Here is a 22,429-nt window from a genome sequence, read left to right on the forward strand (position 1 = left end):
ACATGTATGTTAGCCAGGTTGAAACATCGCTTAAACATTACTAGCATATGATTTCAATAGTCATATCTGTGCTCATCATGTACGGCACTATCTGCATGCCATGCCCTTCTAAACAACAGTATTTCTCCATTCATTAAAACTCCCTATACCACACTACTGCCTCAGCTTTTATTCTAACCCCATTCCCCACTTTGAATCAAAAATGTAATTCAATCTCTGCCCCTATGCGGATGAATAATCGTACATCAACCGGAAAAGAAAAGAAAAAAACTAAGTAAAATGATTCAGAACTGTAATATTAAATAAGCTTCTTCTTCTCAAAGAAAGACTTGAGATGCCATAGCTGCAGTCCTGCCACAGATAGGCAAACAAGAATTGATAGAAAACTAAACCAGAACATTTTGTTGTTAGTAGATCTATTCAGTTGTTGCATCTCCTCTTCCCTGCAATAACCGACAACAGTTATGTGAAACATCAGAGATCATTTCTGTTCATTCTTTAAGTGAATAACATGGGACAAAACTCCTCAGTGAACCTAAAGCCTTACCTTGCACGTAGGTAATACATCTCATCATGAATGGATTGTACTACATCAAACATTTTCTTCAGTTCTAATTCCATTAACTGGCGCCAAGAGAAGAAAAAAATGGCAAAGTTAATGATAATAAGAAAAAATAAGGATGTTTTTATTTGAATATTCCTCGAGCACTATCGAGTTTACCGTATCATGGATCTTGAAATACTACGGACACAGGTTAAAGTAGGTGTAATAATGTGCAAGGAAGCCAAGGGCTAGACATACATAAACATGCTAGGATGTGGGCGAAAATATATATGGTATTTTGTGAAAGCTTTCAAGCAGAAGTAGTTTAAATCACAATGGAAAAGAATACGTTATTTACTATTACGTAAAGCACAATTAAGCAAAAATTGATCAAAAAGTACAAATGCATCGGTAAGAAGCATATAATCTATAGAGATGACTAAAAACTACTTGTAATAGAGAAATGAAGGGATGCCTGTCAACTAACATATCAGCAATAACTGTTCATCGAACCCAAAAAAATTAAGTGGGTCATGAGTTACTGGTTCAAAGTAACATCATATTTACATCATAAATAATTATTAATATATAAAACTAATTTTAAATAATAAATAATAGTAATAGACTTAAAAATCTTATCTTTTTTGCATTTCACTCTTTTTCTTTAATATTAATATTTCAATATGATATATCAGATAATAAAATAATTTTAAAAACAAACTAATAAAGATCAAATATAAGCAGCATTGCACAAAACAAATATATCAAAGTTTAAGCAATAAAAATCAAGCCATAATCCTCTTCCAAAAAAATAAAGTCAAACCACAATAAGACCACTAGGCTGAGGCACCAAGCAGTTCTTTAAAAAAAAAAAACGATTTTTTACACTTTCCGGGTTTCCTCTTTCATCCAGCCCATTTTATGGACCGGTCAGCGGTTCAGACGGTTCGACCAACCAGGCTGGTTCAAGACATTGCATATCAGATGAAAATTTTCATATACAACTTCCATCAATAGTTTACAAACAGAGTGCCAATTTCATATGGCTTTTGCCATAATATACAATCTGAAAACTGCCAGATTATATAATACTTATTCATCAATTCTTCTATAGATCTTGAAATGCCTATGCATATTAAAAATATAAATATATTGGTTTCCTTTGATCATCAACTTCTTTCCTATGCATCACATTCTGATGATTACATAGAATACATATGACATCAACTCAGTGCCTAGGCCCACACAGTTTATTGGTAAGTCGATTAACTTAATCTATTGAAGTGGGAAAACACATTAAGTCAACCTGCAACGGACAACTAATGAACCCCACAAGTGCAACTAAAAGCTCAATAAGCAACCGAAGAAATATACACGAAACCACGCTCAATCCAACCATATTAGGTTCATCTTTGGATCATACAACCAAAGAAGTACAAACATAATAGAGCATACGCATAATGACCACTTACTTCAACAGAACCTTTTTTGGCAACATTGGTCCAGTCCTTGGCGGCAACACCAGACTTCCAATTGAAATCAATGGTTAAAGTAGTATGAGGTTTGTGATCAGCAGCAAAAAAGCAAGCCATGTAGTCACCTGGTTCTACTGCTTGGTATGCAAAATGCCCCTCAGTTACATGATCCGAATAGTGATAGCTATTACCATAAGCTGATGTAACCTATATATCACCCAAAAATTTAGAGAAGACATACAATAAGAAATGACTACCAAATACAAGGAAACGTCGAGCTTTTAATTTAATCATAAACCTCCGCACAACCACTAACATTTAGCAGCACCATAGACAGCATAGAAGCAGAAAAGCAACAGAATTGAGATCACATGATAAAGAACTTTTCTTCAAACTTTAGTCCACACAAAATAGATTATTTCCAAAACCTGGCAAACCTAGGTACCAAAATGGAAAAGAAAAAAAAAAATCAAACCTTTACTGAGGTTTTTACCTTGTCATCAAAACACAGAATTTTGTAATAACTTTAAAATTTGTATACTAAAAAATTCGTCCCATAACAAGAGAACAGCCAAGAGTATAAAATCATATCAGATGGAAAGGACAAGGTCGCAACAACAAAGATGAACAGATCCTCAGTTCTCAGCAAAACCCTTAGGTTCAAATTACAACTTTCAAACTCCTGTGAATTCTATAGCAATCTCACCTTAAAAAAAGATTGAAAACCCACCAAAAACAAAAAAAAAAAAAAGAAACTTTCAAAGAAAACTAATTACCCGAACAGTAACTTTATGAGAGTCAGGTAAAGGGTGTCCTTCATTAGGGTTTACGATATGGTACTTTCCGACAGTCATTGAGTTGCTCTTTATATCCTCCGATATGCATTTGGTGTGACCCGACTCCAGATCGAATCGGACCGATTGAACCCGCGTCCAAAACAAGAAAACTGAAATTAAAACAACGAAAAGACGCTGTCTTTGGATTTGCATATTCATACCGATGATCAAGCGGAACAACGATCGATAATTCACAAAAGGGGGTTTCTTTTCTCTACGGTTTCTGTCTGAATTAAGATTAAAATTGTACTACTTTCTCCAGATAATAGCTTGTGTCTGATTTAGGTTTCATTGAAGATGAAATCAAAAGATGCAAGAGTCAAAGGGCTGAAATCACTTCTTGTATTGTTTTTCGGTTTTTTCTTCCTCTTTTTGTGTTCTTTTAATTAATAACTGTGTAAAAAATAGGAGAATGTCCAATCAATAAATTCCACGTGGGATGTGCTGCATCAATAAATAAGGCAAATAACATTTCAACCATAATTGTGTATTTTAAAGGCATAATTATACTTCCATCCCCTAATGTTTAGCGTAATTACACGTAGCCCTCTTGTCATTTGAAAAAAATAAATCCAAAACCTCTTAGTATTCTTTCAATTTAATAAATAAGTCATTTCACTAGTCAAAATTTATCGCATTTGCTAATATTAACAAAAAATAAATAAAATCGAATAAAAATTTATATTTATTTTCGACTGACTTATTCCTGATTTATTGTAAGTCAGATAAATCTTTTTATAAGCAAATTACCCTTATATTTTCACACCTCATGAGTACTAAATATAATTTTTCAAACTATAAAAAATTTATGTAGAATTACACCATACTTTAAAAGGTGAAACGTAATTATCTCATTTATAAATTGACCCTACGAAATTGAAGAGAATGCCATAATCCTCAATTTTTCTTTTCTTTTTAGAATTAAAATGATGTCATATTATTTTTTTTAAAGATAGAAACAATAATTAAATGATAACATCATTTTTTTTTAATAAAAAAGACAATTGAACAATTCATAATTAGTTCGATCAATACATCAATATGACAATAAATTCACATACCTGTAATGAATGATTGAATATGTGCTTTATGTGTGACGTAACTATGTGTTAGGATTACACGTGCACCTTGTGTCCCGATTTAAGTCTATGTAACAGGTCTCCTTTCACCAAGACCAATACATAATCATATAGGAATTAACGTACGAGCCAGAACTCCTATACTTGATTTACTATCATCAAAAAGTAATGTCTAATTAAATGAAAATCCACACAAAATACAGAAATTTCATAATCCCACCAAACATGTCGACAAAATTTTAACCCACATAGTGAAAATGAATGTTCAACTTCTACTCATTGAACCAAAATGATTGATCGAAGTTTTGAGTTTTCAATGTTATATTGAGCCCGACACACACACACACATATATCAATCAATATACTATTCTTATTACAATATTGAGTATTGAATACGTTAACATTGGGTGAATAACAATTTACCTCAATATGATATTGAAAATGAACATATTACCTCCCTATGAAAAAAAATATAGCAATTTACCTTCTACATTTTTTAAAATAAAACAATTTACTCCTTATACAGGGAGGTAAATTGCTTCATTTCAGAGATGTAAATTATTGTATTTAAAAAAATATAGGAAGATAAATCATTATTTATTTTTTCATAAAAGAGTAATTTGCTCATTTATGATATCATAAGAGGCAACTTGCCTTTACAAAAGGAAAAATTATTTAATTAATGTAAAAGAAATCAATATTTCATTGCACATATTACTAAAGGCTAAAGTTTCTGACAGCGGTTCTGTTATTTAAAAAAGAAAAAAAGGAAAAAAGGAAAACAAAAGTCAGAATCGGTAAGTAAATATCGATTTTGACCCGAAAGTTAAAAACATAATAATGATAATAAGGTAGCTTTTGTATTCCAACAGCTGTGCTCAGCCGCATTTCAATAAACTCCACCAGAACCGTGACTTTGCTATTTCAATTTACTTGAGCAGATAATAAAAAAAAATAATTTCAATTTAATAATAAATTTAATATTTTTATGATTATTACCTATAGAAATTAATAAAAATAATATTACGTCTTTATTAGTGTTATATGCAAAAAATTGACAATAATCATATTGCGTGGCTTTGTTGAAATAATGATACCATGCAATTCTTTAATAAAATAATTATTATTAGAATGTATTTTTATTTAAAAAATAGATATTAATAATAAATTTAACATTTGTATTAATATTGTGTACAAAAAAAATAGCAAAAGTAATATTGCGTACAAAATTAACAACAATTATATTACTTGACTTTACTTGAAATATATATATATATATATATATATGATGCGTTTAAAAAACGCACGAATCCAATGGATTTGGACAATTGTTCGAGGCTTGGGCCAAAGCGAATGCAAATCCTGAAGGGGAGACCTGCAAAAAATACGTTAGTACTCCGACGCCTAAGTTTATTGAATTTGAAATTGAATAAAGTCAAAAAGTAAACAAAGTGATTGAAAATCAAGATATGATGAATAAGGTCGGTGAAAAGTGTAAGAACACTTGATAATGTGCTTGTAGAATGCTTAAAGAATGTTTAGAAAGCGAGAGAGATGATTTGGAGAATAAGAGAGGAGTGAGGGGTGTCGTCCAAAGAGTGAAAGGTGTCCAGAAGCTGTGAGAGACGTTAGAGAGTGTTTGGGAGGTCTTCGTATGGAGGAGTAAACTTGTATTTATAGGGGGTGTCCCCCTACGATAGGGCCCTGCACGTTTACTTCATTCTCGAGAAGAAATGGATAAGAATCGTTTGGATTAGCCATAATCTGTTCTTATCTTCTGTTAATCTTGCTGTTGAATGCTTATTTTCGAGTTAGGGGACCCTTCATCAGCAAGGACTCCTAACTTCTAGAGACTCCTAGTCTTCAAGGAGACCAGGGATTTGGGGGACCTCTCTTGTCTGTAAGGAGTCCTTCCTTACTAGGGCTGATGTGATTCCAATGTGGCTGCTGACACCTAAATAAACTGGATACCACGATGTAGTGTGGGCTGACACGGGGGCTTTTGGGTCGAATGTTTTGTTGGGCTTTGATCATGGTTCGAGTAGCGGGATGTTTTAGGCCTCCTCCCTTTGTCAATCTGTTCTGGGAGACACCAGCTAGGACGGCCTGACAGGTCGCCTTGGACCTACTAGGATGTTACGGGCCTCTTATTTCTTTCTTCTTTTAGATCGTTTTGGCCTCTTTGGGCCAACTTATTTTTATGCACATTAATATATATATCATGAGTTTAAACTATATGTGCATGTCAAAATAGTTTAAACTCATGATATATAATAATTACTTAAAAAAATTGGTTAATGTCGTTACTTTAAGTAAAGTAACCTCAATATCAATTTTTGTACGCGACATCAATAAAGATGTAATATTATTTTTGTAAATACATATTTTATACCTAATATTAATAAAAATATTATTTAATTATTAAATTAACATTAATTTTCTATTGCTAATGACAAATCTGATTGCAGGAAGGCATGGTGGAGTTTATTGGAATGTTGAAGGCCAAAGCTTAGCTGTTGGAACACAAAAGCTGTCTTATTTTTCTTGGAACTTTTCGGTCAGAGCCATATCGATTCTGACTAAGGAAAGGATAGTAGCCTGTTTTCTTTGCTTTAATTTAAATCAACCTATGTGGCGCATTTACATGTCTATGTATAATTAATTTAAAATTAAATATAATATTATCATTAAAAAAAAAGAGCATTTTGAAATTTAAAGTGAGTCCAACTTTTTCCACGTAGGAAAGTTCACAAAAATAGAAAATTAAAAAGTTGTGTGATAAATAAAAAAATTAAATTAAATTAAATATTAAAAAATGAAATAACATAGCAATAATAGGTGAGACAATAAAAGAACTCCTCCCCTGTAATAATAAAATGAGCATATGAGGCACAATTATATGTGTGTGCACAATTAGTTTTAAAATTTTAATAAGATTATTATTATTGTAAAAATATATTAATTAGATTAATAAAATATTAAAAAGTATAAAAATTGAGAGAAGAAAAAGAGATGGAAAAGTTGAAAAAATAGAAATTGAGAAGTTAAGAAGAGAGAGAAAAATGAAAAGTTGAGGAAAGAAAAAAGAAAATTAATTAAATATTAAAAAAATAAAAATTAACGAACAAATAAATTAAAAACACAAATAGAGTACTTTTCAATTATATAAAGATAAAGTTTGGACTATTGTTTTGAATGAGGGAAATTTGCGTAAAATCCAAAGAAATGAGACCTGCATAGCAACACATTAGCACTCTGATCCCCAAATATTGGATTTGAGAAGAGATAAAATAAGAAGTAAGAAACATGATAAAATATTGAGATATGGTGATCAAATTATAAGAAAAAATGTGCAAGTTCACGAGAGAGTGCTTGATGAGTGCTAATAGAAGTGCTCAGAAAATATAGAGTGTCCCCGCCTGAGGAAAAAAAACCTGTATTTATCAAGGGGTGCCCCCATCTATTGGGGGTCTCATACTTTTACCTCTATCTTCGGGAAAAAGGATGAGGGTAATTAGATAAGCTGTAATCTGACCTTATCTGTTGTTTGACATGTCCATAATCAAGTATCTTTCAATTGAGGGAGACCCCTTGCTAGCAGGGAGTCTCAACTGCTAGGGAGTCCAACACTCTATGGAAACCTTCCTTAGGAGCTGCATCCTCAAGGCTGACGTGGCCCGTCGTGGTGGCTGACTCGGAAGCTAATTGCCTGCCACATGGAGATTGCAAAATGTGGGCCTTTGGGCTGATCGTCCTTCTTGTATTGTATTTATGAGTCAAGTTCAGGGGCACCTTGGGCTTTCGTCTTTTGTCTCGGGCTTTCGGACCTCCTGGGTCGTTAAGGCATACCTTAGGTGGTCCTAAGCCTTATTGCTCTTCCTGGGTTGGGCCTCTTTAGGCCATATGCATCATTCAGTTCCCCTCACTCTAAAGAGGAGGGTGTCCATTGACTCTTTCTTAGAGTAGGAGTAACAAGGAGATCTTTCGTATATGAGGGAGCTCTCCCGTTACTGGTTTAAGAGGATCATTTCCTCGAGTATCCGTTGCTTCCATTCTTTTCCCGCCTCCTTTTGGAGCATCGAGCCTTGCACCCTACACCTTGTCAGTCTCGATATGATGGCTATGGCTAAACCTAGCCATCATGATTGCTACCTTGAGGGTGCGTTTGATAACCGCCCCCTTCCATGCACATGTCCACTTGGGTAACTGCCCAATAGGAGGTGATTACAGGGCAAACGTGTGTTTAACTTCCCCCACTTCCCTTGATTCAAGGCATAACTGCCCCTCTCTACCCCTTCCTTCTACCTAGTGGTTTCTTGAAGAAAAAGGATGTTCCTCCAAGCCTGTAAGTGTTCCCTCCTTCTCTTGTAACTCTTTCTTCCGCAGCCTTTTCTTCTTCATTTATTTGAGCTTTTCATGGCATTATCTTATGAGTCTGTTAGGTTCGTGAGTGAAACTCTTCCAGGCAATGATCCCTCAAAGGCAACTTCAAGGAGGATGGGCCCTAGCTCATCTGAACCCTCAAGTGGCTAGAGGTGGAGCCTGCGATAGGTAGCAGGTGCCGCTCGTTGTTTATTGGATGAGGCTTCTGAGGAGGAGGAGGAGGAGGTGGGGGGTAATGAGGAAGAGGGCCCTTCCTTGAGAGGAGGAGAGGGAGATGTCCCAATCGCCGGCAGTGGGGCCCGCTCTTATCTTAAACTTGCCGCCATCCGCCAGTTAGCAAAGGAATTTCACATCCCTCCATCATTCACTATTTATGCCCCTTCCCCTACTAGTCGCCCCATTCTCTCCCTCTCCCCCCCCCCCCCCAAAAAAAAAAACTGCTTAAGTTTCTTTTCTGCACAGTTGAAGTCAAGTCTACGCTTTCCCATGCCTCCTTTTTACACCAACATTGCTTGCTTTTTCCATAACAAGGATTGAATTCGCCCCTCTTCCATATCTGTAGAAATAGAATAGTACATTTATACAGAATGATAAAGAGGCCCTTTATGATCATCGACCATCAAAATGAGAAAAGATTGCTTGGATTTAAGAAAAAGCCGCATGGATTCATCCATGGTATTTTTGTTTAGTTTATTTCTTATTCCGAAAATCCTATTTCTTAATTATCATTTTAACCCCCAAATAAAATAGGATTATTATTTATTTAAATATGTTCTATTTATGTTTCAATATTTTATATATAATGTCATTTTCCCCCTCATTGGTATTTTTTCTAAATGGAGCCTGGATACTTCATTTTTTTAGTCCAACCAAAGCCAACCATAAATTATTCTAAGTGCCTTTAAATCAATTAGCCCCCAACTCCTTTCGGGTTTTAGCTGTGATTTTTCGCTTCCATGGTGCCCCTGTAACTTCAAAAGCTTTCGCCCAATGTTTCCATTAAAACATACTGAAACGGGTATTTTTCATTTTTCCCCTCATCGAGGGGTATCCTTCTTGCTTGCCCCAATCCCTCAAAGCATTGGAAGAATAGTTATTTTTTTTTTATGTATTGCTTTTTAGTTCATGGATTTTCTCGAACCGTTGGATACACAACCCTCTTCCTATTGCAAATGTTCGTGAAATGAAGGTTGCCCTCTCCTCCTTGTTGGAGGAGTTGAATGAGAAACACTATAATTGTCGAGCCTTGATCAACGGTCGGCTCTTGGGTCACTTTAGCCCGAGTCCTCGGGTGGAGCCCCTTGGGGGAGCCCCTAGGTATTCTATATTCTTGTTACTTCTTGATATTTTAATGCATGATTATAACTATATTTTACTTTTTTCTTTGGTGCAGGATATTATGTTTAGGAAATTGATGTGCAACAATATCTTGGGAGCAGCGGGGACCCTTCCATCCAGATCTTCTAAGTGGACCCGACCTCTAGTGACTCTAAAGGAAAAATGCCTACTTCGTCAATGCTAGGGGCCTCCTCTAAAAAAGTTAAAATGAGTCCTTTGGGCACTCCTCTGACCAACTTTGCACGACCTTCTGCCACACCTCCTTCCCCTCATCCTCTTCGAGATAAGGGAGGTATCGTCCTCAAATCTTTCCATGCCTCCTCCGACAGCTTGTGCACGCACCAATCTCTAGAACAGGAGAAGGAGAAAAACTCCCTCTTGGTGGCTAAGCTTATGAGGGGGATGCTTACTTCAGGGTATGGACGTCTTCTGATCGTGATTTAAGAGGAACTCGAGAGAATGATAGCCACGTACTTAGTCAAGGTATGTCCTCTTAGTCCTTTCATCTCATTTTTTCCTTTTTTGCTTCTCTAAGTTTTTCCTGATTTTCTTCTCGTGTTTCATACGACCTCTCTGTGCGAGGAGTTCTTCTCACATCTCCAGGGGAACCCTCCTGATTGTTAAAGGGATGCCTGGAGGCGAAAATTGAAGGAAAATATGGAGCACCCGGGGTACTAAAATCGGCAAATTCAAGGAGGCAAAGAAGGAGGTTGTGGTTAGTTACCAGCAAGCAGAGAAGGACTTGAAGAAACTGCAGAAGGAGGTTGCTGGCCAAGCGAAGGCAGTTATGAAGGCAGCTGACCAGGCCAGGCTTGAATTTCCAAACACTGATGAGGGCCACAGGTACTTGGAGGCTTACTGGCTCAGCTGTTTCCTGGAGTATAAGAGTCAGTGGACTTCCAGCATTACTTGGTGAAGATAGCTGGACCTTTCCTGAAATATGGTTTCATACAAGGAGCAGTTCATGGCTCAGGGGTATCTCTCGACATGAGAAGAGCCTTCATTTCTCAATCTCAAAGCCGCAGTAGACAGTGCTCCAGATCCCTTTGCCAACCCTTCGGTTCTCGTGACCAAAAACCTCCCCATCGAATCAAGTAGTCTTCTTCTCTTATTCTTCTTCAATTATTCGTAACTTTGCCTTGTTTTATACTAACTCGAGGGATCCTCAAAAAGGAAGAATTAAACCATATATTGGGGAAGGTTGAGGCTGAGTTAAGAGGTCCCGCCCTTGAAGTCGCACTAACTCCTGTAGCGGGGGACGCTTTGAGTAAACGAGCCTCAAAATTGAAAGAGGAGGACGCCTCTTCTACTGTTGAGGGAAAACCCCACGATGCCCCCAAGGATGACTCAAAAGATGCCCCCACCCTTGAAGATCAGGCCGAAGAGAAAGAGGAAGATCTCGGTTGTGGGGAAAAAGAATGAAAAGTGTATTGCCCATTGCCCCCCCCCCCCCGAATTCTGAAAACAACTTTTACTTGCTATGCTCCTTCCCCCATCATGGGTGTGGATGAAACGATATTTTCTTTTTTTTCTCTTTTTGTGAATGTTGAATCGGTTTTTCTTTGCCCTTCCCTAGTCAAGTTTTAGGTTGGGCTCATAATGCGATGCTTCATGCTTTCTCCTTCATTTCACTTTTGAGATTCATTATCTAATTCGTGCTATATTATCTTTTTGTCTTCTTGCTTCTGATTGATGGGGTATTTTTTATTGGAGGGACCCTTTCTGTATATCGGGTCTTTAGATGCAAGGGTGTCCTGTTGAGTGTTGTCAGTTCTACAGCATCATTGTCATTTTTTTTCTTAGAAATATGGTCAGTTTACATGTTATCTTATTGAAGTGAATATACATGTAAATAGAAAGAAGGGCCTTCGGGGGCTTTAAATGGGGCTTAAGGTCCCCTTGATGATGGATGCCTGTGCATTTCTCGCAGGGCTTAATCCTATTTTAATTTGTACATCGCCCTGGAGTTTTATGTGAAGTGTGGAAGCATGCCATACCTTTGTGAGAAATGCTCTTAGGGCCAAGACATCTTGATGCCTGAGAGAGGACGTTCTTTGGGAGGACTTGTTTGTTGAGGGGGATATCCTTCTGGAGGACTTATTTGCTGAGGTGGGTGTCCTTTGGGATGACTTATTTGTTGAGGAGGATGTCCTTCGGGAGAACTTATTTGCTGGAGGGGATGTCCATCCTTTGGGAGAACTTATTTGGGGAAGGGATGTCCTTTGCCACACATAGAATTTTTTAAGATTGCGTATGTTCCATGAACGGGGGAAGGAATGCCCTTCGCCATCTTCTAGCTCATAAACTCATCGATCTATTATCCCTATGACCTTGTAGGGTCCTTCCCAATTGGGATCTAGTCTACCCTTCACAACACCAGATCTTCTGACTTGAAAACTTTGAGTTTTTACTCTTCTGTTGTGAGCACTAATCAAAGCTTTTTGTACCATTGTATGCGGACCTTAGTCCCCTAGACCAAGGTAAAGGGATTTTTCCCTGTAGATCCTCTAGAAGTTGTTTTATGAGCCCATAAAACACTAGTTATTTTTCCATCCAATTTCCTCCAACTCGTTCCAGCCTTCTCTTAATTCCTTGTTCTAATATACGATTGGTGACCTCCACCTGCCCATTAAACTGGGGATGGGCCACGGATGTAAATCATTGTTTGATGCGTAAGTTCTTGCACCATTCTTGTACTTTTTGTCCCTGAAATTGCCAATCATTGTCCGAGATTATTTTCGGGGAAGCTTGAAGATGCAAATAATATTCATCTATATAAACTTCATTACTTCCCCTCATGTGATGCGAGCGAGTGGCTCTGCTTCCACCCATTTCGTAAAGTAGTGTTTTGCTCTTGCAAGTTCTTGCTCCACGCTTATCATCTGCTTCAGGAAAGTGGTGGCAACTATCAATTTTCTCAACTCCCTACTGACAAGTGGATCAAGTTTTGGTTTAAAAGAGCCACAAAGTACTATGAGTCTCTCCCACGTAGAGAAAAAAAGGTGGTTCGTCCCAAATCGACTCATAATCCTTTCGAAACTTTTGGAATACATGGAAAGTGGTCCACTGCAGATGAACGTTGTTCTCTAAGCTTGGAATTGAAGGAAGCTTAAAAGAAGAAACATCTTTGGCAGCGGACTTAGCATGTTGGCTCTGCACCTTTGTTCTTCCCACTGACGATGTTGGTTCAATATGTCCAAGTACTTCCAAAGTGGCGAGTATCATAGCAGCTGGCAGAAGAGTTGGTCTTATTGTTCCCATCTTGGCAAGCATTTACAAAGGTTTTAACAAGATTTCTGACTCTTCAAAACTAATTTGTGTGCATTCTCCCTTTCCGATTCACTTTTTATAGTTAGATAGCACACTATTTCAAGACTCACTACCAAATTTTGCAAGGTGTACATGGGCCCGAAATGGTATTTTTCTCATGTGAAGGGGATGCAAAATACTACAATCTGCAATAGGCAAGAAAGCGGATTCACCAAGGTGATTATATCTCTTAGACTTGCAATATGATTGCAAAGGACAAGGACTTTTCATTGTAGATGATGGGCGTGCCAAAGAATTTGAAGAGACTTATTTCATGGCCATCCATTCAAATTACCTCCCCTTACGGCAAGACAATCATTTTGTTGTTGAGCCTAACAGCCCTCATCAATTTGGTCTGCACGGGATTCTTTCACAAGGCATTTGCAAGGCGTCTTTGGGCTATGGAATTCGTTATTGGTGTTTATGCATTTCTTTTAAGACCATGGAAAGGGTAAGGTTTCCTTCCATGCCCCCAAATGCAAAGAAATTCTCTTTCGAGGTGTACAAAGGATGGTGGGCTGAGACTGATGTTGTTTTCTTTGAAGAAAACACAACAATGTTGCTTGGTCTGGGCCCCAATCAAAGCACCTCCCAAATACAAAGAACGCGGTAAAATATTTGTTCAAGATTTTCCTCATGAGCGTGTTGCTTTTGTTCCTCCAAAATGTAATCCTCAAGTTGTCGAAACTTTTAAGCAGGTAAGAAGAAGAGTGTTTCTTGTCCATTAGAGGAGAATGAGAGTAGTAACCTTGACCATCATTGGAAGAGACCAAAGAGGGATTCCAATATCTTATGCGCCATCAATGTTGAATTTTACGAGAGAGGCCATTTTTTTTTTCTTTCTTCTTTTCAGTAACTTTTCTCTTTTATAAGACCATTTTCTCATCTTAACTTAAGTTGATACATTATCGTAGTTAGAAAATGAAGTTCTTGCTATTGAAGATGATGAGACTTTGCAAGATAGCCAATAATCAATTGTTGGGACCTAATTTGTTGGTTACCACTCTTCCAATTGGAATAGGTTTTAAGGCAAAACCTCCTCGTCATGTTGTGGCGTCGGTTCTTGAAGGAAAAAAATTTGTTCTTAATCATCGAAAGGAGTTTTTTCAAAAGATGTGGAGTGATCTCATAGTGAAAATATCAAACACTCCGGTTGACTTCATTTCTTCTATCAAAGACGATGTTCGATTCATTCTTGAATCCATGAAGAGTTTTTAGCATTTTAATACTTCGAAAGTGGAGGAATTGTTGAATGCGTTATTTGTCAAAGCTGTTGCTTATGATGAAGCGAGATCATCTTCTTCTAAAGTTGTCCAAGGGTCTTCTCGAGCGACAGTTGAAGGAGATGCCCAAGTTAAAGATAGTGAAGAGGTTTCCAAAATTGAAGGAGATAAGTCGAAGTGCATTAAGAAGAAGCTCATGGATTTGAAAGAACAAAGGAGGAACTTGTGTGTCACGTTGAAGGGGAAAAAGAAATTTCTTCATAACGCTCAAGCCGAAGTTCATGAAATTGAGGCAGAAATTGCAGCACTTGAGAATGCCACACTACTTAATGACGAGGCAATCGAGAATTTGGAGTCTTCAACAGCAAACTTGGAAGTCCTCAAAGAAGAGTTGGAGAACTTGAGTCCTTTCGCTTGAGATTTGTTTGGGACTTTCTTTTTTGTTGCATTTCATTTTTTTCCTTTTTTGTTCTAAGTCATAAACCTCGATGTTTCCTTTTTGAGATTACATAATAGAAGTTTGTTTTTCTTTCTTTCTTCTATTTTGCAATCTTTATGTATGTTTTTTTTTTTCAAAGCCCATGAAGTAGAGTGGATCTGCAACAAACCATCTATGAATGTGTAATCAAATAACTCCAAATTTACTAACTCGCAATGAATTAATTATCTGATATGGAAAATATAATTCTTTACAAACTTGTGACTAAACTTAGAAAATATCTAAGTAGCCTATGTACCCCATGAAGAGATCAGTCATAACGTAGTTCAAAGAAACTTGAATTTTCTTTTATAAAAGGGATGTTGTACACAGTTTATACTCATATAGGCTAGGGGTGACCTGTAGTTTAGGCTTGTACGTCATGGAGCCATTTCTTTTTCTTGCTTTTCTTATACATAATATCTTTTTAAGAATTTCCCATTAATTGGGCCAATTCTTAAGCCATCTTCAGCAACCAGTTTGTAGGTGCCATTTACACAGATTTCTTTGACAACATAGGGGCCATCCCACTTCGATGTGAACTTTTTTCCAATACGATGAGTGGTAATGATGCGTCTTCTCACAACAAGCACCAAATCGCCAACTTGAAAGGAACGAGATTGCACTTTCTTATTAAAAGCTCTTGAGAGACGAACTTGATAACACTTGAGTCTTTGTTGTGCTTCTAACCTTTTCTCATCCAGAGCTTCCAATTCCTCAGGGCGCAAGCACCCATTTTCTTCTTGAGTTTGTCCTTCTTGAATGGCTATTCTCAATGATGGGATCTGTTGCTCGCGAGGGATGACAACTTCTACACCATACACCAATACACAAGGAGTTGCTTGAGTACGTGTACGATAAGTAGTTCTGTAGGCCCATAGAGCTTCTCCTATTTGTTCATGCCAATCTCTCTTTGATTTGGCGACTACCTTTTTTAGTAAGTAGCACAGAGTCGTGTTGAATGCATCAACTAGCCCATTTGCATCCGCGTTATACATCAAGGATTTTCTTTGTTTGAAGTTGAACATTTGAGTGTGTTTGTCTATCAGGCTATTGTAGAAAGGTTTCCAATTATCAGTGATGATGTAGCGGGGGATTCCATAGTGATAGATGATGTTGATGCAAATGAAGTTAGCGACATTTTCTTACTTTGCCTCCTTGAGGGGTTTTGCTTCAGTCCACTTGGAAAAGTAGTCGGTTGCAGCCAAGATAGATAAATGTCTAGCAAAAGACTTCGTCAATGGTCCAATCACGTCCAAGCTAAGCATCAAATGGCCATGGCACAACTGTTGGGTGTAATAGTTCCGATGGCTGGTGAATAAAATTGGCATGGAATTGAAAAGCTTGACATCTTTATGGGTAATTCATGCAGTCCTTGACCATGAGTCAAAGGCCGCCCCCCCCCCCCCCCCCCCCGCGCACTCGGCACCCTTGACGCACATTTCGGCCACGCAACCGCTCTACACGGACAGACGTTGGACTTTCGCAATCGTAGAGTTTTAGGCGTTGGTCTTTTATTTTATTTTGTTTTGTTTTGTTTTGTTTTGCTCAGGGAACGTTAAGCCTCCTCAGGTGTATTGTTCAACTTTTTTAGTGTCTATTGCTTTAAATAGGAAAAAAAAATTTAAGCCTATTATAGGGGGGAATGAGTTCTCGAAACTTGGTGTAGTGTGTGTGCTAGTGTCCCCCTCAAGGCGATCCCCATGCTCTAGCATCGTTGTCCAATATATATGCAATCTTCAATGCAATAAAACCTACTTTCTGAAGCACGTGCTCAATTTACTGCTTTCCTATTGCTTACTATTGTTACTACTGTTGCTATCGATATTGCTATTCCTGTCAGCACGTTGTATTAGTGCCGGGCGGGAGTTTGGTTGTGTGTTGCTATTGGCGGAAGTAGTCGGTGGATTGCTAGCCACACGGCCCCTTTCCCCGCATTCCAAAAAGCGCCTCGTGAGACCATGGTAGGCCCATAGTAGCCCATCCCGTTTATACGAAAATGCAACTTCAGGTTTGACTGATGAGCGCGGCAAACCCCTGAATGAGTTTCTTCCATGACTTGGATTGCTTCTTCTTCACTTAGGCAATGTTAGAAGACCCTATCAAATGAACGTCTATAAAGTGTTTTATGATTGAAGCGGGTTACATCAACTTTTCAATGTGGATCATTAGGCACTTTCTCATACTTTAGGTAGTCTATAAGTGGTTGACGCCAATATTCCTTTTTCTATATCGAATACTTCAATAGCATTAAGTTCTTCTTCCTCTTCATAGTCGTCATCATCAAAGATTGGTTGTACTACCCAACCCTTGCATATCGGGACACGAGCATTATCTTCAAGTATCGTGAGTGTAGAGGAAAGTTTGGTGAGTTCATCAGTTTGTTTGTTATCTTTTCTTAGAACGTGCTCGATTTCCAGATCTCCAAGCCATCCGATAAGTCTTTGAGCATAATTTAAATATGGAAATGGCTCGGGTTTCTTGACCTCATATAGTCCAAGGAGCTGATTGATCATGAAATAAGAGTCTCCAAACATTTTAAGATGCAATTGCTTTATGTCAATTGCCATCTCAAGACCAATGATAAGGGCTTGATATTCAACAACATTATTTGAGCAATTCTGAGTTAGGGTTAAGGAATATGGCAATACTTCACCATCGGATGTGATGAATATGACTCCAGCACCGGCTCTTTCTTTATGTGAAGCTCCATCAAAGTACATCTTCCAAGGAGGGGTGACTTCAATAACAAGGACGTTTTCATCAAGGAGATCATTAGACAACTCCCACTCGGCAGGGATAGGATGATCGACCAAGAAATCTGCTAATGCTTGTCCGTTCATGGCCTTCTAAAGAACATACACAATTTTGAATTACTACAACTGAAGATACCACCTCGCAAGTCTATCAGATAGGACCGACTTTGACATGACATTCTTTAGTGGATTTGATTTCTAAACAAGCCATACAATATGTGCTTGAAGTAGTGCTTTAGTTTTGGGATTGCAAAGATGAGCGCAAAACATATATTTTCAATTGGTGATATTTCAGTTCGTTAGCTGTCATCATCCTACTCAAGTAGTACAACGCATTTTCCTTTCCCTCATCATTTTCTTGCGCCAATAGAGCTCCAACTGAACATTCTTGAGCAGCTATATAGAGAATTAATGGGCATCCAGGCATGAGTGCAACCAGCATGAGAGGTTTCGTCAAGTAGGACTTTATGCTTCTAAAAGCATTGTGACAAGCTTCATCTCGTTCAGACGAGACACCCTTCTTCATGATGCGGCTAAAGGGTCGACACTATCCAGCCAAATTTGAAATGAACCTTCAGAGACGTGCCAATTTTCCTTACAAACTCTTATGTTCGTGGATATTTTGAGGTTTACTCATCTTTAAAATTCCATCAATTTTGGCTTGTTCTATCTCTATTCCTCTTGGCGAACAATAAACCCAAAGAACTTTCCCAATGTGACACACATTTCAATGGATTCATCTTGAGTTGATATCTCTTAGTTGTTTGAATATCTGCCTCAAATCTTGGAGATGATCTTGTCTCCTTTTGGATTTCAATCAATGTAGCACTCAATATTTTTGTGAAGCATATCATAAAATATCGTTTGCATAGGCCTTTGGTATGTTGTACCAACATTCTTCAAGCGAAACGGCATTACCTTGTAGTAGTATATCCCTTTTAATCTATGCAATGTCGTTAGTTCCTTGTCTCTTGGTACCGTACGTATTTGGTTATACCTGGATGGGTTCATGAAAGACAAGGCTTCATGCCCCGTTATTGCATCAATCAAGAGTTCTATGATGGGTAAAGGAAAATCATCCTTAGGGCATGCGCTGTTCAAGTCCCTAAAATTGATTCATACACAATTTGTCCATTCTTTTTTCTCACGGGGACAATGCTTGATATCCATGTTGGGTATTTGACTTCTTGAATGAGTCCAACCTTGATGAGTTTATTGAATTTGACTTCGATCGAAAGGACCAACTCGAGTCGGAATCTACGCTGAGCTTGCTTGATAGCGCGAACTCCTTTTGTTATTGATAATTGGTGAACTACCACTTTTGGGTCTAGGCCTGACCTTTCCTTATATGAGCATGCAAACACGTCCTTAAATTCATGTAGTAGATTAACATATGCTTCCTCCTCGCCGTCACTCAATGAATTACCAATGTGGATAGCCGAGGATTTTCAACATCACCCAAGTTGATCTCTTTCAGTTCGTTAATAGTGGTCTTAGCACCTTCCTCGAGCTCGAGAGGGGTAATTTCTATATCCTCTTCTTCAACAGAATCTTCTTCGCTCAAGGTTATGTGACACGTTGTTGCAACTTCATATCTAATCACTTCGTCACCGCAACTGATATGGTAAGATGATGCTACACTTTCTTTGTCATCATCTTCACCTTCTTGAGCTTTTGTGAAGACGATAATATGCAGTTTAACTTTCAAAACTTTGCCATATTATATGATTAGATTGGTGCATCGCTTCATACGAGATGGGATCAAGCTTTGAAGTACTTGATAAGTTTGTGACACTTGTGTTTTCTTCCAGTATTTGGATTTCACAAAGATGTCCAATCCTTGATTCTTGACCTTCTTGTGTATGAATATTCTATGGGGTCCAAACCTATCGAGAACAGATATGCGTTCTATTTTCTTTCTCTTATTGTCATTTGTTGACAAGTATTCTTCCTCGGCAATGTAGTTGGTGTTGGCTCTTTTGATGGCTCAGAGCTTTTGACTCTTGTGTTTTCTTCCAGAATTAGGATTTCGCAGAGATGTCCAATCCTTGATTCTTGGCCTTTTTATGTATGAATCTATAGGGTCCAAACCTATCGAGAATAGATATGCGTTCTACTTTCTTTCCCTTATCGTCATTTGTTGACAAGTATTCTCCCTCAATAATATAGTTGGTGCTAGCTCTTTTGATGGCTATGTGGATGGGATTATATGGAGTGAACCCAAGGCCTAACCAAGAGCTTTGAACACTATGTCCCTTCTCTCTTAACATCTTTTGGGTTACGTTAAGCCCATGTATTTGTCCACCATCAACGAGAGAGTTTTCCTAAAGCATCTCTTTCTTGTGGGTTGTCCCTAGCTTTTGGGCCAAAGCCTCTTGCAGTTTGTAACTTTAAAGGTTCTTTATCCTCCTTTTCTGGCCATTGAGTTGGTCGCATGAACCCCTTCAGAGGTCGAGGCTTCCTTGTGTCAATATTTGTTAGTGGAAGTACAAACTCTTTTAATGAATCAAATCCTACAAGGGAGGATTTTTCCGTTGAACCATTTCACCGCCCCCTCCTGAAGAGGTTGCTTTTCCCTCCTCTTGATCATTATGTTGTTCGGATTTCCCAGCGAATGAGTCTTGCTTAGCTTTTGTACTCCCGAGATAGTATTTAGCATCAACGAAATGAGACTCAGCTTCGGTGAAGGGTTTATCATCAACAAGCACTTTCTTCATAACACCGTCTCATGAATACTTGAAGCATTAGTGCCAAGTAGAAAGGAACTGCGCCATTCTCATGTAGCCAAGGTCGGCGGAGGAGCATGTTGTATGATGTCTTGGCATCGATGACATGGAACAATGCGGTTGACGACATATCCTCCATCAACAAGTTTATCCTTATGATACTGAGAGCCCTTTGACCCCTTGGTTAAAGCATTGGATCATTAGATAATTATTTGTTAGTTTGTCCATGGAAACCTCCAACTCCTTCATTGTGTGTAATGGCAGAATATTGACTATAGAACCTCCATCAATTAATACGTGGCTGACCTTTTGCTCGCGTGTGTAACAAGTTACGAACAATAGCCTGTTGTGTGGCTTGGAGCCGCTAGTAGATCTTCTTCAGTAAAGGTCAATGTTGACATGCACTCTTTGTTAGAGATCTTCATGTTGGCGATATAATCTTCTCCAAAAAGAGTTTCTTCATCTTGTATCATGTTGCATGAAACTTTATCTTCAAGTTCAACCATATTCTACATCACGACATCAAACGATCCAAATGTGGTAGTTTATCAAATTTGGGGCCGCATTATCCTCTTCCAGTGATATCTTTCCTTGGAGGCTAGCTGCATAACTTTGTCTTTGAATATGAAGTAGTTGTGGATTGGATGCCCCACCAATCGGTGGTACTTACAGTATTTTGGATCATCAGTTCTTCCTGCCTCTTCAAGTCGTTTCATTTCAAGCAACTCAATGAGATTTGAGGTGAGCATGTCGTCGAAGATCCCGGAGATGTCAAAGTAGGAAAGGATACTGCTTGGTTTGCATCTCTTTTAAAGTCAATTTTCTTGGCCTTCTTTCTTGAGGTGCGTCCGTCTTCTCGCTACTTATGTCATTTAACTTCCTTTGCAACTTGAAAGGGGTTGTATTTACTGCCATGGATTCTTTGACTGGAGGTTTGGAGGAAGATTTGCCCCATCTGTTGGCTTCTTATTTTTTCTTTGAACTTGCAGGGTTTTTGGATAGTTTCTGCTCCGCTTGTTGCCATGCTTAACTCCATGTCATGAGCTCGAGTAGCCAGTTCTTCAAATATCCAAGGTCAAATCCCTTGCAAAATGTAACGGAGACTCCAATGCATTCCTTGTATGCACATCTCAATTTCTGAAGTCTCGCATTGTCGATCTGTGCAATTGAGACTCGGATTTCTCCACCAGTTGATATAATCAATGATAGGTTCTTCTTTCCACTAGTGTGAATTTGTAAGTTCAATCATGCTAATTATCCTTCAGGTACTACAAAAGCGATTGAGAAACTCTTGTTCTAACTGCTCCCAACTATCAAGCGAGTTTGCCTCCAAGTCAGTTTACAAATTGAATGCATTTCTCTTTAAGGATTAAACAAATTATTTCACAGTGATCCCCATAGGTCCGTGCATTCTTGCACGTACAATAAAATGAGCCACGTGTTGTATTGGGTTGCTCTTGCCGTCAAACTGGTGAAACTTCGGAGGTTGATAACCGACTGGAATTTTTAGGTTATTGATCCTTTCAATGTATGGCTCCGCATATGCCATCGACAACTTAGAGCTTCCATCAAGTTTGTTTTAAATGATCTCCTTGATGAATCCCTTCAACTGATGAACAAGGAACCAACCCTCCTGAGGAGACTTGCAGCTCTTTCATTAATGACTTCTCTCTTTCATTGGATTATTGCTTTAGAGACGTCTCAACTTCGTCATGCACCTCTACTTGTTTTCCGGCCATGCGACTAGCATTAGTGCTGTTGATCTTGTTTATTAACTTGTTGATTTGAGAGTTTTGCTCTTGAACATGCTTGACAAGACTTTCAATGGCTCTCGTCAGATTTGCAATTTGTTCCTCTAGGGTTGTGGTGTTTGTCACCATGATAGGAGCTACACTTGATGTTAAGCGAGGAGTGGACGAAGGAGAATCATCCTTCAAATACCCATCATCTTCATTGATCCCTCCAAGATGGAGTAGATCTTTCTCAACAGTTTCGTACAAAGTCACCTCAGGGTACCCTTTCTTGGACGTACTTCTCGTGACTACTCCAATGGTTTCATTTGAACTTGAAGCAACGACTTTGAGTGCCGGAATTTTTTTTACAACTATTGTGATACTTACAGAGCTTTGGTGAAGAGATGAGAGGTAGAGACGGTCCCATCGGGCGTGCCAGATATTTGAAAACCAAATTTCGTGTTTTCAAATTTTATTGAAACAAGAAAAGTAGTACAACTAATATTGGATTTAATTATATTTTTGTGTGTACAAAATCTCTACTTGGAA

General features: G+C 38.1%; 2 protein-coding genes and 1 pseudogene across 2 annotated transcripts; 1 reads left to right on the forward strand and 2 right to left on the reverse strand.

The window, feature by feature from the left end:
- Positions 1-9: 9 nt before the first annotated feature.
- LOC105159995 (transmembrane emp24 domain-containing protein p24delta9) lies at positions 10-3,216 on the reverse strand. Its single transcript, XM_011077233.3, has 4 exons — positions 2,796-3,216; positions 2,017-2,226; positions 548-624; positions 10-443 (listed from the first exon to the last, which is right to left on the reverse strand). Exons 1-4 carry the CDS (start codon positions 3,012-3,014, stop codon positions 299-301), a joined length of 651 nt encoding a protein of 216 aa, XP_011075535.1. The 5' UTR covers positions 3,015-3,216; the 3' UTR covers positions 10-298.
- Positions 3,217-11,536: 8,320 nt separating this feature from the next.
- On the forward strand, positions 11,537-14,605 carry LOC148788249 (uncharacterized; annotated as a pseudogene).
- A 470-nt stretch (positions 14,606-15,075) lies between these two features.
- Positions 15,076-15,663, reverse strand: LOC148788250 (uncharacterized). Its single transcript, XM_088879643.1, has one exon. It carries the CDS (start codon positions 15,661-15,663, stop codon positions 15,076-15,078), a length of 588 nt encoding a protein of 195 aa, XP_088735769.1.
- Between the last annotated feature and the right edge of the window lie 6,766 nt (positions 15,664-22,429).

The sequence above is a fragment of the Sesamum indicum genome, linkage group LG4 (genome assembly GCF_026168435.1).
Source record: "Sesamum indicum cultivar Baizhima isolate 11 linkage group LG4, ASM2616843v1, whole genome shotgun sequence".
Lineage (NCBI taxonomy): Eukaryota > Viridiplantae > Streptophyta > Magnoliopsida > Lamiales > Pedaliaceae > Sesamum > Sesamum indicum.

Coding starts and splice junctions, on each gene's coding strand:
- LOC148788250 (XM_088879643.1), bottom strand. CDS start 15,663: ATGTATAACGCGGATGCAAATGGGCTAGTTGATGCATTCAACACGACT.
- LOC105159995 (XM_011077233.3), bottom strand. CDS start 3,014: ATGAATATGCAAATCCAAAGACAGCGTCTTTTCGTTGTTTTAATTTCA. Junction 2,227..2,795: donor CTCATAAAGTTACTGTTCGG/GTAATTAGTTTT, acceptor GGTGATATATAG/GTTACATCAGCTTATGGTAA. Junction 444..547: donor ATGTATTACCTACGTGCAAG/GTAAGGCTTTAG, acceptor CGGTTATTGCAG/GGAAGAGGAGATGCAACAAC.